The sequence below is a fragment of the Mizuhopecten yessoensis genome, unplaced genomic scaffold (genome assembly GCF_002113885.1).
Source record: "Mizuhopecten yessoensis strain PY_sf001 unplaced genomic scaffold, ASM211388v2 scaffold3453, whole genome shotgun sequence".
NCBI lineage: Eukaryota > Metazoa > Mollusca > Bivalvia > Pectinida > Pectinidae > Mizuhopecten > Mizuhopecten yessoensis.
Window position 1 is genome coordinate 258141 of NW_018405052.1, and position 25292 is coordinate 283432.

The window sequence follows — 25292 nt, forward strand, 5'->3', positions numbered from 1 at the left end:
AAAAAAAAATCACGATTAATATAGTATTCCATTTTCAGATCCATATGCAGCTCTTTTTAGGTATATGATTATACCTCCCCCACAGTATGTCGTGATGGCATCAACCTTTTGTGTCATTCATCAGTGTACTGTGAAGGCCTTAACGTTTACTGTCATTAATCACAGAGTATAACGATGACGTCACTCTTTATGTGTCAGTTGACCATGATTACGTCAGGCTACTAGTATACAGTCGATTAGCACAGCTTATAACGATGTCGTCGGTCTTTACTATCATTAATCACAGCGTAAAGCGATGACGTCAGCCTTTACTCTATTTTATAACAGTATAACATGATGATGTCAAACTTTGATGTCAACAATTACAGTGTATAACGATGCCGACATTTATGGTCCTTTATCAAAGTGTACTACTAGGATGCCGACATTTATGGTCCTTTATCAAAGTGTACTACCAGGATGCCGACATTAACGGTCCTTTATAACAGTGTACTACTAGGATACCGACATTAACGGTCCTTTATAACAATGTACTACTAGGATACCGACATTTACGGTCCTTTATAACAGTGTCCTACTAGGATGCCGACATTAACGGTCCTTCATCACTATGTACTACTAGGATGCCGACATTTACGGTCCTGTATAACAGTGTACTACTAGGATGCCGACATTTACGGTCCTGTATAACAGTGTACTACTAGGATGCCGACATTAACGGTGCTTTATAACAGTGTACTACTAGGATACCGACATTAACGGTCCTTTATAACAATGTACTACTAGGATGCCGACATTTACGGTCCTTCATCATTATGTACTACTAGGATGCCGACATTTACAGTCCTTTATCACTATGTACTACTAGGATGCCAACATTAACGGTCCTTTATAACAGTGTACTACTAGGATACCGACATTAACGGTCCTTTATAACAATGTACTACTAGGATACCGACATTTACGGTCCTTTATCACTATGTACTACTAGGCTACCGACATTAACGGTCCTTTATAACAATGTACTACTAGGATACCGACATTTACGGTCCTTTATCAAAGTGTACTACTAGGATGCCGACATTTACGGCCCTTTATAACAGTGTACTACTAGGATGCCGACATTAACGGTGCTTTATAACAGTGTACTACTAGGATACCGACATTACCGGTCCTTTATAGCAATGTACTACTAGGATGCCGACATTAACGGTGCTTTATAACAGTGTACTACTAGGATACCGACATTAACGGTCCTTTATAACAATGTACTACTAGGATACCGACATTTACGGTCCTTTATAACAGTGTACTACTAGGATACCGACATTAACGGTCCTTTATAACAATGTACTACTAGGATGCCGACATTTACGGTCCTTTATCACTATGCACTACTAGGATACCGACATTTACGGTCCTTTATAACAGTGTACTACTAGGATACCGACATTACCGGTCCTTTATAGCAATGTACTACTAGGATGCCGACATTAACGGTCCTTCATCACTATGTACTACTAGGATACCGACATTTACGGTCCTTTATAACAGTGTATTACTAGGATGCCGACATTTACGGTCCTTTATCATTATGTACTACTAGGATGCCGACATTTACAGTCCTTTATCACTATGTACTACTAGGATGCCAACATTAACGGTCCTTTATAACAGTGTACTACTAGGATACCGACATTACCGGTCCTTTATAGCAATGTACTACTAGGATGCCGACATTAACGGTGCTTTATAACAGTGTACTACTAGGATACCGACATTACCGGTCCTTTATAGCAATGTACTACTAGGATGCCGACATTAACGGTGCTTTATAACAGTGTACTACTAGGATACCGACATTAACGGTCCTTTATAACAATGTACTACTAGGATGCCGACATTTACGGTCCTTCATCATTATGTACTACTAGGATGCCGACATTTACAGTCCTTTATCACTATGTACTACTAGGATGCCGACATTAACGGTCCTTCATCACTATGTACTACTAGGATACCGACATTAACGGTCCTTTATAACAATGTACTACTAGGATACCGACATTTACGGTCCTTTATAACAGTGTACTACTAGGATGCCGCCATTTACGGTCCTTTATAACAGTGTACTACTAGGATACCGACATTACCGGTCCTTTATAGCAATGTACTACTAGGATGCCGACATTAACGGTCCTTTATCACAGTGTACTACTAGGCTGCCGACATTAACGGTCCTTTATAACAGTATACTACTAGGATGCCGACATTTACGGTCCTGTATAACAGTGTACTACTAGGATGCCGACATTAACGGTCCTTTATCACAGTGTACTACTAGGATACCGACATTTACGGTCCTTTATAACAATGTACTACTAGGATGCCGACATTTACGGTCCTTTATCACTATGTACTACTAGGATACCGACATTTACGGTCCTTTATCACTATGTACTACTAGGATACCGACATTAACGGTCCTTTATAACAATGTACTACTAGGATACCGACATTTACGGTCCTTTATCAAAGTGTACTACTAGGATACCGACATTAACGGTCCTTTATAACAGTGTACTACTAGGATGCCGACATTTACGGTCCTTTATCATTATGTACTACTAGGATGCCGACATTTACAGTCCTTTATCACTATGTACTACTAGGATGCCGACATTTACGGTCCTTTATCACAGTGTACTACCCGAAGGATGATCAGCCCGTGGTACTGCTGCAACATGGTCTCTTGTCCTGCTCGGCATGCTGGCTGGAGAACCTCGTCAACGAGAGTCTGGGCTACTTGATGGCAGATAATGGACTGGATGTTTGGTTGGGAAACAGTCGAGGTAACACATACTCCCGGAAACACAAAACACTAAGCCCTAGCGACCCAGAATTCTGGGAATGGAGGTTCGTACACCATTCACTACATTTTGGTGGCTTTTTTTTTTGAGAAGACGCAAACCCCAGTATTCAAAGTATTTACCTATAAAAATATTCTATAAGCAAAGTTCGTTTCGTCAAAATTGGTAGGACGTCGACTATCCATTGGCATTTTACCCAATAAAATTGAAATTAGCGTCTTGCCAACCCCACCTTATAATACAGCCTCGTCTAAAAGAACTCAGTATGCTAGAAGGTCATTATGGATCTTCTCATCTCTACTGTGATACGAGTTTAGTATTTATAACGCGTTTCCTTTCCTACTTCGGGTTATTGGTTTTCATTTGGTTTGTAAATAGTTGGTGAATACCAAGTCTATATTGTACTTATCGTGTCTGTAGTTGGGACGAGATGGCAATGTACGATCTACCGGCCATGGTAGACTATATATTGAACGTGACAAACCGGAAGCAATTGTACTATTTAGGATACTCCCAGGGAACACAGATCGCATTCTCCGGCCTCGGCCTACCCTGGAATACGGACAAAGTGAAGATGTTCTTTGCGTTTGCACCTGTCACTACACTCGGCGACATCATCAGTCCTATCCGACTCCTTGCACCATTTGTCAAACCAATACAGGTGTGTTTGACCTTAAATGTTTATAAATTAATGGACTTAAATACTTCTAAAATGTTCTTATAAGACGCAATTACGCAATGCATATTTATCGATTAATGATTAGTTTCAAGACACTTCCATATTTTTCAGACACTGTATGAAATATTCGGGAAGTCTGAGTTTCTCCCCAGCACTGACATTGTAAAGTGGCTCGGACGGGCGGCATGTAGCAAACCTGGCCTCGACTTCATCTGTGAAAACGTCCTCTTTGTCCTCGGTGGCTACGACTTCAAGCAGATGAACGAAGTACGTAAGGGTCAGCTATATTTCATCTACTTCCATCATATTTATGTCCCCGGGGGTGCCAAAATAAATCTAGTCTTTTTCAATAACTGTACTTGATTATATTCCGAGGGACAAGTAATTCAATTTCAATATCGTCTTTCTCGTTGATGATTGATCTCCAAAATGTGCCCTCGTTGTTCGATGGTAAAAGGATCCCCGACTGTCCTCCGCCTTGTTGATTATTATTGGTATTTTATGTTTCAGTCACGAATCCCGGTTTATGTAGCCAACCATCCCGCCGGCACCTCTGTCCAGAACATTGTCCACTATGCTCAGGTTTGTTAACACGAGGAACACGAGGGAAGTAAAGCCTTGTATCACTGCAATAGTTCTACGTGGCGACAGAACATGTAGTGATTATTTTCCACATCGACAGCTTACGTTTGCCGTGACACAGTACTGTAACAACACATTGATACAAAAGTGATGTATTTGGTTGATGATACTCACAATCCAAATGGTACTTTTCAATTTGCGTTGTATGAGCGACTTTTGCAATGTTGTTTTATGTCATTTAATAAGGCAAGAAACTCGTTTGGATCCCTTGTTGCAAACGCTCCTGATAAGTTACCACAAAATATCTTTTCAATAATCGGAACTCACAAAATAAAAATTGGAATGGAGTTCATTTGAATAAATCCATGAAAATGCCACTAAAGGTGATTTTTGCATATAATTATTTATTGCGATTATGTTTTGAATAATCATTTCATGTTTGAATTGGATAGACTGTTAACGATAGATAAGATCTCTTTTACGTACCTTGCCTGAATCCATTGGACTAATATTATTTTGCATACATGTCTTGTTTTAATGTGACAAACCAATACTCGCCCTTAACGACATAAAGAAATAAGTGAGAAACATATGTATTCAGTCTATTCCACTCCATACTTCAGTCTGTCCTTCACAAGAACTTCTTGATGTATGACTTTGGGTCGGAGGCTACCAACTTAGCCCGCTACAATCAGGTAAGACTTGTCGGTGATAGCACACTACAATCAGGTAAGACTTGTCGGTGATACTTAAGCCCGATACAATCAGGTAAGACTTGTCGGTGATACTTAAGCCCGCTACAATCAGGTAAGACTTGACGATGATACTTAGCCCGCTACACTCAGGTAAGACTTGACGACGATACTTAGCCCGCTACAATCAGGTAAGACTTGACGATGATAATTAGCCCGCTACAATCAGGTAAGACTTGTCGGTGAAACTTAAGCCCGCTACAATCAGGTAAGACTTGACGATGATACTTAGCCCGCTACACTCAGGTAAGATTTGACGATGATACTTAGCCCGCTACAATCAGGAAAGACTTGTCGATGATACTTAAGCCCGCTCCAATCAGGTAAGACTTGTCGGTGATACTTAAGCCCGCTACAATCAGGTAAGACTTGTCCGTGATACTTAAGCCCGCTACAATCAGGTAAGACTTGACGATGATAATTAGCCCGCTACAATCAGGTAAGACTTGTCGATGATCCTTAAGCCCGCTACAATCAGGTAAGACTTGACGATGATACTTAGCCCGCTACAATCAGGTAAGACTTGTCGATGATACTTAAGCCCGCTACAATCAGGTAAGACTTGTCGGTGATACTTAAGCCCGCTACAATCAGGTAAGACTTGACGATGATACTTAGCCCGCTACAATCATGTAAAGACTTGTCGGTGATACTTAACCCGCTACAATCAGGTAAGACTTGCCGATGATACTTTGCCCACTGCAATCAGGTTAGATTTGGCGATGATACTAATTAAGCCTCTTTCAATCAGGTAAGATCTTTCGATGGTACGCCACTTCGGGTAGGAAGTTGCCAACTTTGCCCGCTAAAATCGTTTGCTCTTTACAATTAGGTGAGACTTACGGATTAAACTTTACCGGCTACAACCAGGCAAGACTGCGGATAAGTATGACTTTGGGTAAGAGATTACTAACATTTCCAAGTTGGTAAAATATATCAAGCGGAAAAATATGATTGAGAGGTTTTCAACCTTGCACGCTGCTTGTCTACGATCCGTAGGGTTTCTTTTGCGCTCCAGACAGGTAATACTTCTTGATGATGTACGAGGTTGTAAGCCTTGTCAGCATTTCAACAAAGATCAGGTTTGTTCAAGATTGTGTATACTGTATTACAAGAAATATTCGCTATTTATAAACATTCATAGTCTTCGCGATTGCTGTAAACCAACGAAATAAATGCTAACTTTAGATGGTTGTTTATATGCGGTATTTTATGTACCACTAAATCGCGCAAACCACGAAAGAAAACACCCGCAAACATTTCCTGTTATACAGTAACAGTGGGAAGGCTTCTAGACTCCCCTCCCCATACACTACTATATCAATCACCTCAGTTATTTTTGACTTACGTTAACCATGCAACCTTTACCCTGATATATTCCCGGGGGAGCAGACGACTCCGCCAGCCTGGAACGCGTCTCTGGTGAAGACCCCGACAGTTGTGTACTCCGGCTCAAAGGACTGGTTGGCCGATCCCACTGATGTCAACGCCCTTCTGCCCGAGATAACAAACCTAGTGGCTACCAAAACCATGGATGAATGGGAACACCTGGACTTCATATGGGCCATGGACGCGCCACAGCAGGCGTACAACGACGTCATCAGACGCATCCACGAGCAGGAGGCAGTCGAACGCAACTCGACGTAGACTTTTACTGTCAATATACAATAAACTGTATACGACATTTTAGTTCGTATGATGTTATTTAGTTGGGATTCGATAAGACTTGAAAAAGTACGTTGCACAAAGGAAATGAAAATAAATGATATCACCCTAGGATGCTTATATCCACGTCCTTGCAGTTCATTGTCAAGGTCTCCTGTGATGTATATCTGAGATGTTGATGCTGTTTGTGTTTAAACGTTTACGTTATCATAGAAAAATATGGCAATGGTGGCGGACTAACAGCGATGATTTGAAACAGCTACACATTCAAGTTCTGACGAAGGCTTTCCGAATGTTTGGTACGATATCTTCTACCACAATCCGCTGTGATATTCCACTCTCAGATCATTGTTTATACACCACACGTGGTATATGACCTTCCAGAGTTTTGATTTTTTGGCCGAGAAGATGAACTTCGACCGGGACGACTTTTTCCACACGCTTTTTGCCACTGCTGTTTAGTTCACGTCGTCTGCTGTCAAAATCCGGCAAATATTGGTGACTTTGTGAGGTTATGCGATGGGTAAAATGGGGTAATTAAAACAATATTAAAAAAAGATGATACTTAAAGATTTGATCGCTAGTTTCAGGCAAAATTGTTACAGACGCTCGATATCGTTTCGACGTCACACCGTCGCGTGTCCACTGAGGTCGTGAAACCAAAACATGATCTGTCACAATGTCGGAAAATATTTCGTTCCCCCAACGTCCCGTTATCGCTATTTGGAGGGTCTGACTATGGCTGAACCTTCACTATAAACGTCAACCATAGAACCGTGCCGAAGAAACGTCCCAGGCTATGGTTTTGGACATTGACAGCGATTAGTTCTTCATCACTTGGCGGGATGCAGACTTCGTACGATATGCATACGCGCATGTAGTCTGCGGTTAATTTATATGAATTGATGCAATACTGCATACTCTCAATACTTAAAGACGTTCATCTACTAGATTTTTTTTCACGAAGTTGCTGTCAAAACATTTATTTTGACAAATATTAAATTTGTAAAAAAAAAAAGCTAAAAAGTTATGAATATTAATGAGTGACATTTTACATATGGGTAATATCACTACGCCAGCCTTGTCAACAAACACATGTGTGTATGTTATTAAAATCAGGTCACACTTCAGATGTTTCTGACTGAGATTGTGGTAGAAACAGATCGCACGACTCGTAGTTGTTGAGTATAGTATTTATTTCACTTTCGTTAGTTAATTTTCAAAAGTTACAGAAAGACACTCGCTAAAGCTCGTGTCTTCTGTGACTTTTAAAAATTAACTAGCTCGAGTGAAATAAATACCATATTCAAACTGGAATAATGAATATGTTATTTGGTTATGGCCAAATCTCTTAAAACGCTACTATGCGTACAACTGAAAGGAATTAGTCTAGTTAAAACATATTTTATTTAAAAAAAAAAAGGGATTAATAAAAGGACTTGGCGGAAGTCTCTTTTAAAACAGAAGTGCCATGTTTGGCCATTTTACAGATCCTTCACCCATAAAGTATTTATTGCTGCATGAAGATGCCTATATTTGAATAAAATCCGTTTGACACCTTGCAAAATGTCATAGGTTGGCTGTAAAGTGACATACCTTTCATTTATCTGTTCAAATAATTAAAAAGCAACCCAAAACATATTACTTTAGCAAAATGATATATTATATTTAAATATGTTATCACATTGTTACATCAATGAAATACAATCCAAACAGGGAAAAGTTCATTTTAATTCGCTTTAAAGAGTACGCTCATTTTCACCATCAAACAACTTTGCTTAATTGTCTATTAAAAAATCATAAATGCGCCTCGTGCTATCCCTGTTAACACCCAGAAGGGGATATCTTTACATACTATGTTATAGTGTTCCTTTGCTCTAAAAGAAGGGTATGAGGGTGCAGTTTTGGCATTTTTCGTTTGAGCGTCACAGAGAAAAAAGAGCAAACAGATGTCGAACAAATTAATTCACCGAGTGAATAATACAATCAAATCAGAGGATTGGTCACAGTCTTACCGGCTGTATCTTCCTCGGGAAGAATGCATTGTAAATAAAAAGAATAATAACAAAACAAAATGAAAAACTCATAATATATATATATATATCACCAAAAGATGAAGAAAACATATGAGCACTGAAGTAAAATAACGACACGACTCTGTGTCTGTTGGCATGACAATAAAACATATTGTCTCCTGCATGTGAACGTACAGTGGGCCTCTTGTACCTGTCACTTGGCTATACTAATTTTGGTACATTCCATACGCTAAATTGAAACCAATTCAAACGGAACTTGTTATTAAATTTTATAACATTATACACAACATTTCCTTTTGAACTGTTTCGGTGTAGTTTGTATGTTTAAAAGGTTCGAAGAAATTCTTATCGTTGTAAACAATAACAAATTTTTTGAACCTTTTTATTACTAATGTCTACCTGTGGTATGTCTCGGTGTAAATCGGATCCCTATCAATCCTGTTTGATGTTTTACTACCTTATGATAACTATCTTCCTGATGATCTTAAGCTAGTGACATAAATACCTGCATAGGTGGCTTTGAATATGAATATCTATCATTGATGGTTAAGACTCAATGTGACAACAACATGTTCTCAATTTCAATCCTATCTAATACAATGGAACAAAAGAACACAGGTAAAGAACACACAAATTTATTAATAGACACAGTAATACTACCTACTGAACACATTGACCTAGCAAATACACATTCTGGAGTCCTTCATGGGGAATACTGACCGCATTCTCATTGGAAAATGTTGGTATTTTTTTCCTAAAATCTTTCAAATTTTCAATCTCTGTTGGTGAAAAAAATATGTGTTAATGTTCAGATAACAAAATATCAACAAAACAAGGAGAATCTTTTATAAGTGAAGAGTTTTTTAATTGAGTAAAAAATAAATAAGTATGAGACTAGATACAATGTTCTTAAGTATGAGTGATAAACCTATGTTTCATGGTTGTTTTTTTACACCCGCAGACCCGATATTCCGGTGATTTTCACCGATTGACATCAGCAACGTTTCCCTCCAATTCATGCCCAGATGCATATTTATATACATGTATATTTAAATATGCTCTGCATTAACACTATATGGACACTACCAAAATAAATTCATTTCCTAAATACATAATTAAATAAATATATGAACATGTTTCTCTTTGCCGTTGTATATAGCCATCTAACACCAAGTCAGATGAAAATGCCAAACAAGAGGCCCATGGGCCTTAACGGTCATCTGACATCCGATTCAAATTAGGACTGTCATCCAGGGGCCAAGTCATACTTTTCCTCGGTCCGGGTGACCTTGCTGCATTGTCCATTATTTTTTCCTTGTGAACACAATAACTGCAGTTAATATGAACCGATTTTGATGAAACTTTGTATGCAGCTTTGTATCAATGAGATCTTGGATGAGTTTGAATACCGGACCAATTTGACCATAACTTACATAATTATTCCCCTTGGTTATTCTATTATTGTTGGACCCTGTGAACACGATAACTGAAATAAATGGGTGTGACTCCAATTTTGACCCAAGGAGTCTGTTTTGAACAAACTTGGTAACTGTATGTCTTCTGTTCTTGGTTAAAAGAAACAAGTAAAAACGTTAATCAATGATTTATTAAATAAGGCACAACATTTCAATAGCACCTTGTTAGTAGCAAAAATGCGTCATGAATGAAAAAAAGGTGTACCACATGAATTTACATCTATTCTTATGTAATGTCAATCAACATCACAGGGACAAATAATAATATAATGACAAAGGCCAATAACTCTGCAGATTTTCGTCAAATAATTACCGGACAAAGTTTCATTGAACTCCGTCAACATTTATTCAAGTTATCGTGTTTACAAGGTCCAATAATAATATTATTACTTAGGGCAATAACGCTGTAAGTTACTGTCAAATAATTTCCAGTTTCGAACTCATCCGAGGTCTTATTGATATAAGGCTACATACAGAGTTTCATCAAACTCGGTTGATATTTACTTAAGTTATCGTGAACACAAGGTCCAATACAAAATAATGTTATAATAGTATTACAAAGGACAATAACTCTGTAAGTTACTGTCGAATAATTCCCATTTTCAATTCACCCGAGATCTTATTGATATAAGGCTGCATACAAAGTTTCATCAAACTCGATTAACATTTTCTCAAGTTATCGTGTTCACAAGGTCCAATAATAATATTACAAAGGGCAATTACTCTGTAAATAGCAACATCCTAGGCCTCTTGGTTATTGAGAAGTTGTTTAAAGGTTTTAAACATATTTGACCCCTATGACCTTGAATATAGGTTAAGGTCATTCATTTTAACAAAACTTAGTAGCCCGTTATCCTACCATGTTACTGCCTAAATATCATTATCCTAGGCCTCTAAGTTATTTAGAAGAAGTTGTTTAAAGATTTTTTAAGACAATTGACCCCTGTGACCTTGAAAATGAGTGAAGGTCATTTATTTGAACAAACTTGGTAGCCCTCGTTTACAGCATGCTACTGGTCAAATAGCATCATCCTAGGCCTCTTGGTTATTGAGAAGTTGTTGGAAGGTTTTGAACATATTTGACCCCTGTGACCTTGAATATAGGTTAAGGTCATTCATTTTAACAAAACTTAGTAGCCCTTTATCCTAGCATGTTACTGCCTAAATATCATTATCCTAGGCCTCTAAGTTACTAAGAAGAAGTTGTTTAAAGATTTTTTAAGACAATTGACCCCTGTGACCTTGAAAATGAGTGAAGGTCATTTATTTGAACAAACTTGGTAGCCCTTTATCCCAGCATGTTACTGACAATATAATTATCCTAAGCTTCTTGGTTATTTAGAAGTCGTTTAAAGGTTTTTTAAGACAATTGACTCCGGTGACCTTGAAAATGGGTGAAGGTAATTTATTTGAACAAACTTGGTAGCCCTTCATCCCAGCATGCTACTGGCCAAATGTCATTATCCTAGGGTTCTTGGTTATTCAGAAGAAGGTGTTTAAAGGTTTTAAACATATTTGACCCGTGACCTTGAAAATAGATGAAGGTCATTTATTTAAACAAACTTGGTAGCCCTTCATCCCAGTTTGCTTCTGGCCAAATATCAACACCCTAGGCCTTTCGGTTATTAAGAAGAAGTCGTGCCAGGTGAGCTAAAAATGAACATTGATGAAGATGCTGTCCCAAGTCATTCAGCATATGATGCATGGTTTGAGGTGCACTACGTCCGAAACAACTCAGTCCCCGTTTATTTAGTCCAACACCAACTTTGTTAGATACAGCATGAAACACAGCTAAACGCAACACGAGTTCCATAGGGCTTGTAACGCTCACATTTGGTTACATGAAACTGACATATAGGTAACTTAAGACCAAATTTGGTAACTAAACTTCTTAAGATATTGTTTGAAATTTCGAATTTTGAGATTTAAACCTTTAAACCAATGTTGACATCAGACTTCGGCTAGCACTTAAAGTTTACATTTTACCTCATTACTGAAATAAAGAAAACGATTCACAGCTGGTCTACTTAACATACCCAAGTATCACGACTCTAGACCAAATGCTTCTTCGGATATCGTTTTTAGTCATCAACATATTTGACCCCTGTGACCTTGAAACTATGTCAAGGTAATGTTAACAAGGAAACTTTAAAGCACTTCTTCACTGGTACCTGCTTGTCAAATATCATGGCCCTGTGCCTTATGAAATTTGAGAAGATTGTTGAAGCTTTTAACCCTTGTTGTTGTTTGACCACCGACTAGCACTTAAAGTTGACCGTTGACCTCATTACTGTAATTAAGAAAAGGATTTGCAGTGCTGGTCTACATAACATACTCAAGTAACACGAACGACTCTAGTCCAAATAGCTGTTAGGATATCGTTGTCTGGAGATTTTAACATATTTAACATGCGACCTTTAAAGTAGGTCAAGGTCATAGCACTGTCACAGGCAAACCCCCTTGAACCAAGGATGATCCAGACCAAATTTAGTCAAAATCTACTAGGTTGTTCAGGACCGATGGATGTCGTGGTATGGCATAAGCTCACCTGGTTTTTGGTCCCTTGGTCATCATCAGAAAGATTATAAACATGAAGCAGATGCCATTCCATCTTTAAGCATCATGCCATCATGTTCCATCCTACAATAAATTGAAAACAAACCACATTTCCTTTTGTGATATAAATTTATTACAATGTTAAATGATAGACATGAAAATATTAAAACCAAGGGGGAAATGAACACATACATTTAAAACCAAATACACATGTAATCTAACACGATTCCAGTCTGGAAACCATCTACAAACCTACATGTATACAAGTCAAAGAGTCAAGACAGAAAAGACGGAAATATCTTGTTTTATCAGTATTTGTTCCCAATTGATCTGCTTCCATACGTTTTTTCTGTCATTTATAAATCCACTTGCACAGACAAGGATACATCACAACTGGTCAGTCAACAGCTGCCCAAGAAAAGTGCACATGTTCTTTTATTACATGAGAAATCAAAATGAAATTTTTCCAGACTGGCAATGCATGGGTTAAAATCCAATGGCTTGATGATGAAGTCAAATGAGAAATGAATTGATCTTCCATTCGTGAAGTTTGATGGTTCACACTTGACACGATGATCTAATACACTAGACGGCAAACATACAGCAAGTTCCAAACATTTTACGTAGGTTTCTGTGATCCCTTCTTTCCAATGAGAGATTTGTGGATGTGAGGAATGACACCTGAAAGTAAAGAAAATACAACAATGAAATTTTGCATTATTTACAACTTATGGAACTTGAGTGCAACTGTAGACCTTATTCATACCCCGACCCACATTCTTCCGACTACTTTTTGGTCACCAGACAAATCTTCGCCATACAGTAAATAAGCTATGTAATAATTTTGAAGTAGTCTGGACACCTTTTGTCTTAAAAATGGACATTTCTAACTCTGGTACCTTGCAAACAATTTAACAGGTTTTTAAATGCGGTTATGCAGTAAATTTAAGCTGCAGACAGCAATTTGTTAGTGCTGATCTTGGTCTGCAAGTCTTAAAATTGAATTCATAAACATCAGGCAATAGGTCAGATATCCTTGAAACTGTGCCTTCACAAATTTCAAACTTTTAACGTCTATTTTTGTTTACATACAGTTAAGAAAAGTGATATATGATATATGCCCACCTTCTAATAGGAATGGGGGGTACATGGATCCTCCCCCAGATTTTTTTTAAAATCTAGGTGCTCTCTGGGGCTATTATTTCATGATTACAGTTGCAAACCGAATAGAGGAGAAGGGAACCAGACTATCAGACTCATCGAAACTCTCTGTTTTCCTTTTACGTTGGTAAAAAGCCCCGAGAAGTTCCGGAATGCGACATTCTACCATTACAATGATGTCAACAACAACGAATTTACTGATTGATCAATACAAATTACTGCATTATTACGGGTAGTGAAACATTGTCTGGTCTATTTTATTTCTTTGTTCCCGCCCCCCAATTTGACAATGCGTACACAGGCGTATTTCTGCGGGATATTACCCGTACATGATTTCTATTTATGCGGGCATGTTTTCATATTTGCGTCATTGACGCAATGTCGCACCCTAGATGCAACCCTAGCAATGTATGTAAAATATTTTTCAACCATAATTATTTCTAATTTATGATGCGACATGCTCTTCACAAGAATGTGTTTCAGTAAAATAACCTTTGAAACGGTCTAGATATTCTTTAGTTTACATATTTTATCTCCAGTGTTTATTTAACCCTCAAGTTGATTTCATGGGAACATGACACAACCAGAGAGGAGTCATAAATTAGGACCAAAAGAAAATCCTTTTTCATTTAGGGGATAATCTCGACTTGCAGCAAGTTTTTGTGTGCATCTCTCTATTAGATAAATTGCTTATAGTGTTCTAGTTAGCTGTATTTATCCCTTTAGTAATTATGTTGTTGAAGTATAACTTAGACTTGTTCTTGGGCAATGCATCCTGTGCAAAAGCAATGAACTTGTTTTAAGTATAATGACACTTAAAAGAGTAACCTTCATAACATGAATTATATATCTATCTAACATCTGTGATTATTATGCTCCCTGCAATACAAAGCCTAGTGTTTCTGGACCTATTTTTTTTAACCTTTCCTTGGGCTAGCCTAAGTGTGAATAAAGACCTAAAGTATCCAATCGTAAAGGACCATTTACATACTTTTATGCACAACCATGTTCCCTATCCTGAAGGGCAATTATCATGATACTGATTGATCATACCAGCATGACAACACATTCTGCAAGTCCATAATCTTGAGCATTGGCTTTGTAGTTGTTCAAAAAATAGGCCAGTCTGTTGCACTCTTGCAAGTGCATCTTGATTTTTAATATAACCACACAGTTCATCAATCTTTGTAAGTGTTGTTTACCTTACAAACATCCTTGCTTCTAGTTACTAGTCCATTAGGACTCGCAACGTTCGCCACACAGGTTGAAACTTTAAATCTTGCAATAATTTTATTACATAACATCGGAGCTGTAAATTCTATAAGTTCATTTGTTTATGTTCAAAGGAACATTACGTTTTGATCAGGCAAAGGCAGTTAAGCTACATTACAAGGTTTAATTTGACATGAATGGCTTTCATGTACTATCCATTCATTAGCTGTTTATCCCAGTCAATTGAAATAATAAAATAATTACAAAGTTTGAATCTAGTATGTATCAATTAATGCCCAACCAAAGTTACTGGCAGGGCTTCTGTTTTATATTTTCAAAATATACTCCAAGGACTTTGAGTTTAAGTTCTTACCCGACCTATATTCATTATTGAAATTTCAAATATACTTAACAAAATCTAAGGGCCCCGAGTTTTGCTAGTGGAATCACATACAACAGAATAACATGAATAAATAAACTATCAATTTATACATACCACCACCAGCAATTGTAGCTTTGATAAGGGAATCCAACTCTTCATCTCCACGAATGGCCAATTGCAAGTGACGAGGTGTGATACGCTTTACTTTTAAATCTTTACTAGCATTTCCAGCCAATTCCAGTACCTGTAAAAACATGCCATTATTATAATATTCTCGAATTATTTTCCAGTTTGTTTTGTAAATTTCTTTCAGTAATTGTTTTATGCACATTACAATGTGAAAGTATGAAATGCCGGGGTCACAATATGTAACGAGTCCAACAGGAATAAGACATTCCAATTATTCATATATGCTTTAGATACCCTTCAAAAAAGTGATTTGGTATTCAATATCAGCGACCGAAGGGAGATAACATCAAATCGATCATGGCGGTTTGTCCGCCATTTTGACTGCCCGCGAAATTCCAATAATGTAAACAATAACATTGATTTCAATGCTTTTTGTAATGGATCACTCTAATTTCTATGAATAAGAAGCAATAAGAATATATTTCGGTGTACAAGTACCACAAAAACCTCTGAATTATGTAGATCAACAAGTTTGTTAAATGTAAACACTGAGAAATCTTCACTCATCGTCGATTAGGCCTACCTCGGTCCCACAACAAAACGAACGTTTGCATACATTGCTACCATTTTTGTTTTCATTACAATGAATTAAGTCGTGTCTTACTTCAGCGGTCAAGTATTCCAAAATTGCAGCACTGTACACGGCGGCTGTTGCACCAACGCGACCATGGCTTGTTGTTCTGTTTTTCAAATGTCTGTGGATACGACCAACGGGGAACTGTAATTGAACAAATGATGTATATTTCACGCTCTGTTGTAAATGGTAGGTTTTTATTGCAAAATGCAGACAAATGCAAAACATCAAAAGCTAAAAGGTGACGAAGAATAAATGTTCTATTTAAATGTTTACCTGGAGTCCAGCCCTTGCAGAACGGGACACTGCCTTTGCCTTCGCCTTTCCAGAGTCTTTTCCTGCTTTGCCTCCTGCCTAAAATTATAAAATAAAATTATTTCTCCGAATTTTTCATACAAAATAATAATGAAAATGTAATAAACAAACATAAAAGAATCAAACTGTCAATAATTCAAAATCCGATGACAAACGATGAATTCGATTTTTAACGGATACAAACCATCTTTCTTCAAATCCTTCACTCGTACTGTTGACCGACTGACGCTTAGTCTGTAATACCGCCAAATTACAGCGTATACACAGAAAGTCACGTGACGCTATCAGCCAATCGCAAATGAGCTCTCACGGACAAAGAATTATTGTAAATATTCGACACGCAAGTACTCCCTGGCTTTTTGAGCAATAGAAATTAAATTATAGATTAATGACAGATGAGAAATTAATTTGTGCTAATGACAGTTTATACATACCAGGACCACGTTATTAGATTATTAGATAAGTTATCTAAGTCCGTGCCAGGACGGGGGAAAATGAGAAATATTCTTCTAAGATAACGTTAATTATTAAGCATCTAACAGTTAGATATATATTTCAGAATAACATAAGTTCATTTTAACAAAAAAGGGGTCCCTTCTATATAATTTATCCACACACATGCATATTTACCCCATTCGATGACTAAGAAATCGGATTATGATACGCCTTGTTTAGAGTAAAGGTTTTGAGGTTCACGTTAGGAACTAGAAATTAAAAACAACTCTTACATGTTACTAATTAAGATGAATAATACAACGATGGAATGAGATTGCATAAGTCCTGGCTTCAACTACAGGAAACTGCTAGATAGTAATGTATACGTCGCTATATTACGTGAACATTAAAATAACTTAGTCTATTGAAATATATATAACATAAATATATGCAATACCAATTACAATATCAAAATACAGGTAAAGAAAACTTAAATAAATGCAATATCAACAGTAGTGTAAACTAAAATTAAATATTAGAATTTTTGTTATGATTTAGCAGAGACGTATATATTACGTCTCTGAATTTAGGGTTATATTTTAGCGTATAGATAAGAAGGAATCTTTTCTATAATGAATACTATTACTGTATAATTTAACAGATAAAGGTACATTATAGGTCCAAACAATTATTTGTCTTCTGTATGCCCCTAGTTATATAGGGTCTAGTAGGAAATTAAATCAATAACAGAGTTTAACATTTCTTCTCTGTAGATAGACGCGTATCTTAATTAGTGCCTGGAAAGATGTTTCGAGTGGTTTGAAGTAGATTGACTACAGTCTTTGTAAATTAACAAAAGAAGTTCTATACAGGCTCATAAGCATACCACACTATACAGGCTCATAAGCATACCACTATACAGGCTAATAAGCATACCACTACGAGTAAACTCTCTCTCCCTCTCTTTTAAAAAAATCCCCTTTTAAACCGGTAAAAAATATGAACGTTTTTTCATCACTTGTTTCTCACTTTTACCGTGGAATCTTACACTATTTGAAAGTTATCAAAATACGGGTTCACTATAAATAGTCAATGCCTATGATAGGTGAATCAATATTGAACTTAAATGCCCTGTTATACATATGGGTTAGGGAGTATTTAATTGCACAAATCGATCAAAGGTCACAAATTGTGCTATTTTAATCTCTGTATATCATCTGTTCGTAACAGAAATTCAAAACTTGTCTGTGTTATGTTGTTTATGTGGAGAGGAGGAGGAGATATGCCGGGGTAGATAGGTGTGACAAGCCTTTCAAAATACCAGAAATATCTGCTAATTGAGATAGTTGAAATCCCGCCCCCGGCACACGCTATGTAACATATTATAGAATTATAGAGGAAACAGCTTGACTTCCTGACCTCGTGCAATGGCGCCAAATTATACCAGCCAAGCTGTTCAGATCACCATACTTTCAAGTCAATTCATTTATTGACTTAAAGCTTTCAGCTCATCAGTTAACATATAACAGTACATAAATACAGTGGCAGACACTGTTATAATGGACATAATATAATTACTTAAAGTTTAACATTATATCATGGGTTTTCTTAATTGAGAAGCATAATATATCTATTTACTTAACATAGTTAATTCTTTTAAGTTAGTTGTACTTAATGGCTGGATCAACTTGAAAACAGACGGGTTTTCCAGTAATATCGACCTTAGAACTTGATAAACTGGAGTGTTATGTTGCAGTGTTAAACTAACAATTTAAACTTAAATGTCTATACAAATGACATGTCGAGGAGTTCTCTAATAAACAGTTATTTTATCATCGGTATAATATTACAGATATATACAAACATGATATACATATAGGATTCGAAAACAAGTACAAAGTACTTATGTTAATCCTTATGGTAATAATTCAAACATCTCTTGCCGTGCGTTATCAAAAAATCTCTGCTTAATATATTGTTTTGATTTCACCACATTTCACCACAACCGAGTGAAAAAGTTTATCTTTCACAAATGTTACCCAATTAAAAACACTATTCCGTTTCTTCATTTTCACGAGTTCTTCATAAGCAGTTTTTAGAACACAGTTCCTTGTATCTAATAGCATGAACCAGTACTTAATCAAATCAAAATGCTGGGTATGTACAATTGGCAATCTCCCCAAAATAGATCATAACAATACATGTGGATTTCTTGGCACATACAATCTTTTTACAAAACTCTAGGCGAACTTTCTCAATATCTTTACCTTTGCACGAGCCCCATACTTCAGATGCGTAACACAGAATACTGGTAACACATATGTGCCAAATAGTTTGACTAAAGTATGGCAGTTTAAATTCATAGTTTTACATTTTGTATATAATGCAAACACTTGCCCAGATAATTGCTTTTGTACAACATTGAATTTATTACTTGATTTAAGAACAATTCCAAGATATGTTAACTGTTCCACCACTTCTAATTCCATTCCATCAGAGAACAATACCTCGTCATTTTGTAACCGGCCTCCATTTCTAAAGACAACACTTTTAGTTTTATCAGTGTTTACCGACAGTTTCCACGAATTTGCATATTCAAACAAACTGTTCAACATATTCTGTCCCGGGCTGATTCAGCAAGTAGCACCAAATCATCGGCATACTTAAATAATGCGCTGTGTGATCATCCTTTTGGTATAATTTAGTTTTATAATATACTCATATTTGAACATTTAAATTGTGTAATCGTCATAATTCTTATGTGGTAAAACTCTTAAAATGTGTAGAATTTGACATTTTTCAAATACATGTAATATGCTTTTGTGACTTAGCTTACTATGTGTGCACCACACGGATTATCGATCGGGGTACCTGGTGTGTTACATAATTGTCAACAGTAGCCCGTTAGACTCCGGGCCGGTCTTTTTGTTTAGATTATTCTATTTTTATCCATGTATATGGCTCTTGTAGTCAAGGCGGTGTGTGGTGGGTGTGGCCGCGTGGTGTCCTTTGGTGTCGGACTGCCTGTAGACATGTAATTAATGCACAATGGAGGTTAACCTCCCGGGAACTTCACGTCAAAAGTCGTGTCAACCTATAAATCAAAAGTGATGTTAACTGGAGTTAAATCTTAGGTATTTGATTTCTATTGCTTGATTTTAGCATATTTTTATAACAAAACATGAAACAGATATATAAGGTTATATTTATCAATAAAGTCAAAGATTTTTTAATTAAATAGAATGAAGCCGTTTATATATAATATTGAGGAGTTTGTTATGATTCCCCGTTGAATACCGCCATTTTCATAAGTATGACAGAATACCATTGTTTTTCAGGTGAGAGAGCGAATCTGAATGAAAACAAATCTGTGATTTCTGTCATGAAAGTGAAAAATGAATTCTATATATATCATATGGTTTTCACGAGGGTAGCACCTTGTATGGTCTACTTCCGGTATTATTCATTAATTGCGACATAACCAACATAGCATAAAGTTGTGTCCATGACATGAACCATGTTACAATGTCTGTCTCTATACCGAGTAAAACATAACGTACATGTATACATAGGTTCTATATACTGAGTCATGCTGTGTATACATCAGTTCTATATACTGAGTCATGCTGTGTATACATCAGTTCTATATACTGAGTCATGATGTGTATACATCAGTTCTATATACTGAGTCATGCTGTGTATACATCAGTTCTATATACTGAGTCATGATGTGTATACATCAGTTCTATATACTGAGTCATGCTGTGTATACATCAGTTCTATATACTGAGTCATGATGTGTATACATCAGTTCTATATACTGAGTCATGCTGTGTATACATCAGTTCTATATACTGAGTCATGATGTGTATACATCAGTTCTATATACTGAGTCATGCTGTGTATACATCAGTTCTATATACTGAGTCATGATGTGTATACATCAGTTCTATATACTGAGTCATGCTGTGTATACATCAGTTCTATATACTGAGTCATGATGTGTATACATCAGTTCTATATACTGAGTCATGATGTGTATACATCAGTTCTATATACTGAGTCATGCTGTGTATACATCAGTTCTATATACTGAGTCATGATGTGTATACATCAGTTCTATATACTGAGTCATGATGTGTATACATCAGTTCTATATACTGAGTCATGCTGTGTATACATCAGTTCTATATACTGAGTCATGATGTGTATACATCAGTTCTATATACTGAGTCATGCTGTGTATACATCAGTTCTATATACTGAGTCATGATGTGTATACATCAGTTCTATATACTGAGTCATGCTGTGTATACATCAGTTCTATATACTGAGTCATGATGTGTATACATCAGTTCTATATACTGAGTCATGCTGTGTATACATCAGTTCTATATACTGAGTCATGATGTGTATACATCAGTTCTATATACTGAGTCATGCTGTGTATACATCAGTTCTATATACTGAGTCATGATGTGTATACATCAGTTCTATATACTGAGTCATGCTGTGTATACATCAGTTCTATATACTGAGTCATGATGTGTATACATCAGTTCTATATACTGAGTCATGCTGTGTATACATCAGTTCTATATACTGAGTCATGATGTGTATACATCAGTTCTATATACTGAGTCATGCTGTGTATACATCAGTTCTATATACTGAGTCATGATGTGTATACATCAGTTCTATATACTGAGTCATGCTGTGTATACATCAGTTCTATATACTGAGTCATGATGTGTATACATCAGTTCTATATACTGAGTCATGCTGTGTATACATCAGTTCTATATACTGAGTCATGATGTGTATACATCAGTTCTATATACTGAGTCATGCTGTGTATACATCAGTTCTATATACTGAGTCATGATGTGTATACATCAGTTCTATATACTGAGTCATGCTGTGTATACATCAGTTCTATATACTGAGTCATGATGTGTATACATCAGTTCTATATACTGAGTCATGCTGTGTATACATCAGTTCTATATACTGAGTCATGATGTGTATACATCAGTTCTATATACTGAGTCATGCTGTGTATACATCAGTTCTATATACTGAGTCATGATGTGTATACATCAGTTCTATATACTGAGTCATGCTGTGTATACATCAGTTCTATATACTGAGTCATGATGTGTATACATCAGTTCTATATACTGAGTCATGCTGTGTATACATCAGTTCTATATACTGAGTCATGATGTGTATACATCAGTTCTATATACTGAGTCATGATGTGTATACATCAGTTCTATATACTGAGTCATGCTGTGTATACATCAGTTCTATATACTGAGTCATGATGTGTATACATCAGTTCTATATACTGAGTCATGATGTGTATACATCAGTTATATCAGTTCTATATACTGAGTCATGCTGTGTATACATCAGTTATATCAGTTCTATATACTGAGTCATGATGTGTTTACATCAGTTATATCAGTTCTATATATTGAGTCATGATGTGTATACATCAGTTCTATATACGAAGTCAAATATTATAATGTAATATTACCTTTACTAGGTGTACATGTTTATACTGATATATGTATACATAGGTTCTATATACCAAGTCATGCTGTGTATACATCAGTTCTATATACTGAGTCATGATGTGTATACATCAGTTATATCAGTTCTATATACTGAGTCATGATGTGTTTACATCAGTTATATCTGAGTCATGATGTGTATACATCAGTTCTATATACGAAGTCAAATATTATAATGTAATATTACCTTTACTAGGTGTACATGTTTATACTGATATATGTATACATAGGTTCTATATACCAAGTCATGCTGTGTATACATCAGTTCTATATACTGAGTCATGATGTGTATACATCAGTTATATCAGTTCTATATACTGAGTCATGATGTGTTTACATCAGTTATATCTGAGTCATGATGTGTATACATCAGTTCTATATACGAAGTCAAATATTATAATGTAATATTACCTTTACTAGGTGTACATGTTTATACTGATATATATATACATAGGTTCTATATACCAAGTCATGCTGTGTATACATCAGTTCTATATACTGAGTCATGCTGTGTATACATCAGTTCTATATACCGAGTCATGATGTGTTTACATCAGTTATATCAGTTCTATATACTGAGTCAAGATGTGTATATATCAGTTTTATATACTGAGTCATGATGTGTTTACATCAGTTATATATACCGAGTCATGATGTGTTTACATCAGTTATATCAGATCTATATACTGAGTCATGCTGTGTATACACCAGTTATATATACTAAGTCATGATGTGTATACATCAGTTCTATATACCGAGTCATGATGTGTATACATCAGTTCTATATACGAAGTCAAATATTATAATGTAATATTACCTTTACTAGGTGTACATGTTTATACTGTTATATGTATACATAGGTTCTATATACTGAGTCATGCTGTGTATCCACCAGTTCTATATACTAAGTCATGCTTTGTATACACCAGTTCTATATACTAAGTCATGCTGTGGATACACCAGTTCTATATACTGAGTCATGATGCGTATACATCAGTTCTATATACTGAGTCATGCTGAGTATACATCAGTTCTATGTACCGAGTCATGATGTGTTTACATCAGTTATATCTGAGTCATGATGTGTATACATCAGTTCTATATACTGAGTCATGATGTGTATACATCAGTTCTATATACTGAGTCAAATACTATAATGTAATACTACCTTAACTAGGTTTACATGTTTATACTGATATATGTATACATAGGTTATATATACTAAGTCATGCTGTGTATACATCAGTTCTGTATACGAAGTCAAATATTATAATGTAATACTACATTTACTAGGTTTACCTGTTTATACGTATATAATTGTGTAACATGAAATTAATCTTCCTTAGTCTATACCAATACTCTACATGTCGCATCGTATTTCAATACATCATCATTGTTGTTGTATATTGATGTATAGTACTTCCTAAACACAGAATCAGTACTCGGACAGTAACATTACTGTCTAACAAAAGTACATCTTAATCTTTATAATCACGATCACTCTACTTTATAAATCTATGCCTATCATTAATTAGAATGTGGTTGTACATTATAAGCTCCAAAATTCTTACCAAATAATCTTGCGTAAGTTTGATATAGGCCTAAATATATTTGTTATTTCTCAATGTTTAAACTAATGTCTGTCTCAATCTTAGGTATCATAAGAAAACACCAGGAAAAAACCTATACAAATATATACATACTTTATTTAATTTGCAACAAGTACGAAACAGTTTTATCAATTTATAGTAATCACGCTTGTTGGTCAGGTGGTAGCGAGCAGGGGTTTTAATTTGAGAGGAAACTGGAGTACCCGGAGAAATCTCCCGTGGTGAGTTTGGTGGAGGACCCATACCTATATCCGATCGGGGAATCGAACCCTAGCCGTCTTGGTGAAATGGGAGTACTATCCAATGAACCACCAATAATGCAGTTAGAGTTACCTCCCTTAGACCAGATGCCACAAGGATTTATCTGTATCTTTTATATATTTTTTTCTTCTGTTTTTTTTCTTAATCTTCAATGGTTTTTTTTTTTAATTTAATTTTTTTATTTTCAAAGATTTTCAGAACATGTACATTATACAGAACATCACATCAACACATATCCACACATTCACACATATCTACTATTGAAATTATCAGCAACCTCATCCTCCTCATCATCCTCATCATCTGATGCTGATTTTATACAATCACCAAGACACATTCAATTTTCACACACTTTCACACATAGAATAGACAAAACAAATGGACAAAGAGCACTGAGAGAGAGAGAGAGAGAGAGAGAGAGAGAGAGAGAGAGAGAGAGAGAGAGAGAGAGAGAGAGAGAGAGAGAGAGAGAGAGAGAGAGAGAGAGAGAGAGAGAGAGAGAGAGAGAGAGAGAGAGAGAGAGAGAGAGAGAGAGAGAGAGAGAGAGAGAGAGAGAGAGAGAGAGAGAGAGAGAGAGAGAGAGAGAGAGAGAGAGAGAGAGAGAGAGAGAGAGAGAGAGAGAGAGAGAGAGAGAGAGAGAGAGAGAGNATATTGTTTAATGAACAGAGTAATTTCATTATCAATTCTGGTATAAATTCCAGTTTGGTTGATAAAACCAAAGATCATTGATTCTTTATTTAGTGAGAAAGGAATAGTGAGAGCACTTAAAAGACTTTCAAAATTGCTCAGAAATTTTTGTACTTCCCTGCATTCCCATAAAACGTGGGTAATTGTCTCCCTTTCTATGATACAAAAAACACAGTGTGGGTTATTTACAAGTCCAATTTTGCATAAATAAGAATTGGTTGTTAAAATATAATGATTAATTCTAAATTGCAACCATTGCAATTTTGTATTTT

The 25292-nt window shown here is 36.1% G+C and overlaps 2 protein-coding genes across 2 annotated transcripts in view; one reads left to right on the forward strand and one right to left on the reverse strand.

The window, feature by feature from the left end:
* Nucleotides 1–6572, forward strand: part of LOC110447511 (lysosomal acid lipase/cholesteryl ester hydrolase-like) — a 10668-nt gene extending 4096 nt beyond the window's left edge. Inside the window, exons 3-8 of the mRNA XM_021493258.1 lie at nucleotides 2703–2916; nucleotides 3291–3531; nucleotides 3661–3816; nucleotides 4060–4131; nucleotides 4755–4826; nucleotides 6276–6572. Of these exons, the coding sequence (XP_021348933.1) occupies nucleotides 2703–2916; nucleotides 3291–3531; nucleotides 3661–3816; nucleotides 4060–4131; nucleotides 4755–4826; nucleotides 6276–6530 (1010 nt within the window). The 3' untranslated portion in view covers nucleotides 6531–6572. The remainder of the gene's footprint in view (nucleotides 1–2702; nucleotides 2917–3290; nucleotides 3532–3660; nucleotides 3817–4059; nucleotides 4132–4754; nucleotides 4827–6275) is intronic.
* A 6361-nt stretch (nucleotides 6573–12933) lies between these two features.
* On the reverse strand, nucleotides 12934–16741 carry LOC110447512 (histone H2A.V). The gene is made up of 5 exons (XM_021493259.1): nucleotides 16633–16741; nucleotides 16410–16487; nucleotides 16164–16277; nucleotides 15485–15614; nucleotides 12934–13296 (listed from the first exon to the last, which is right to left on the reverse strand). Exons 1-5 carry the CDS (start codon nucleotides 16633–16635, stop codon nucleotides 13235–13237), a joined length of 387 nt encoding a protein of 128 aa, XP_021348934.1. The 5' UTR covers nucleotides 16636–16741; the 3' UTR covers nucleotides 12934–13234.
* Nucleotides 16742–25292: the final 8551 nt, after the last annotated feature.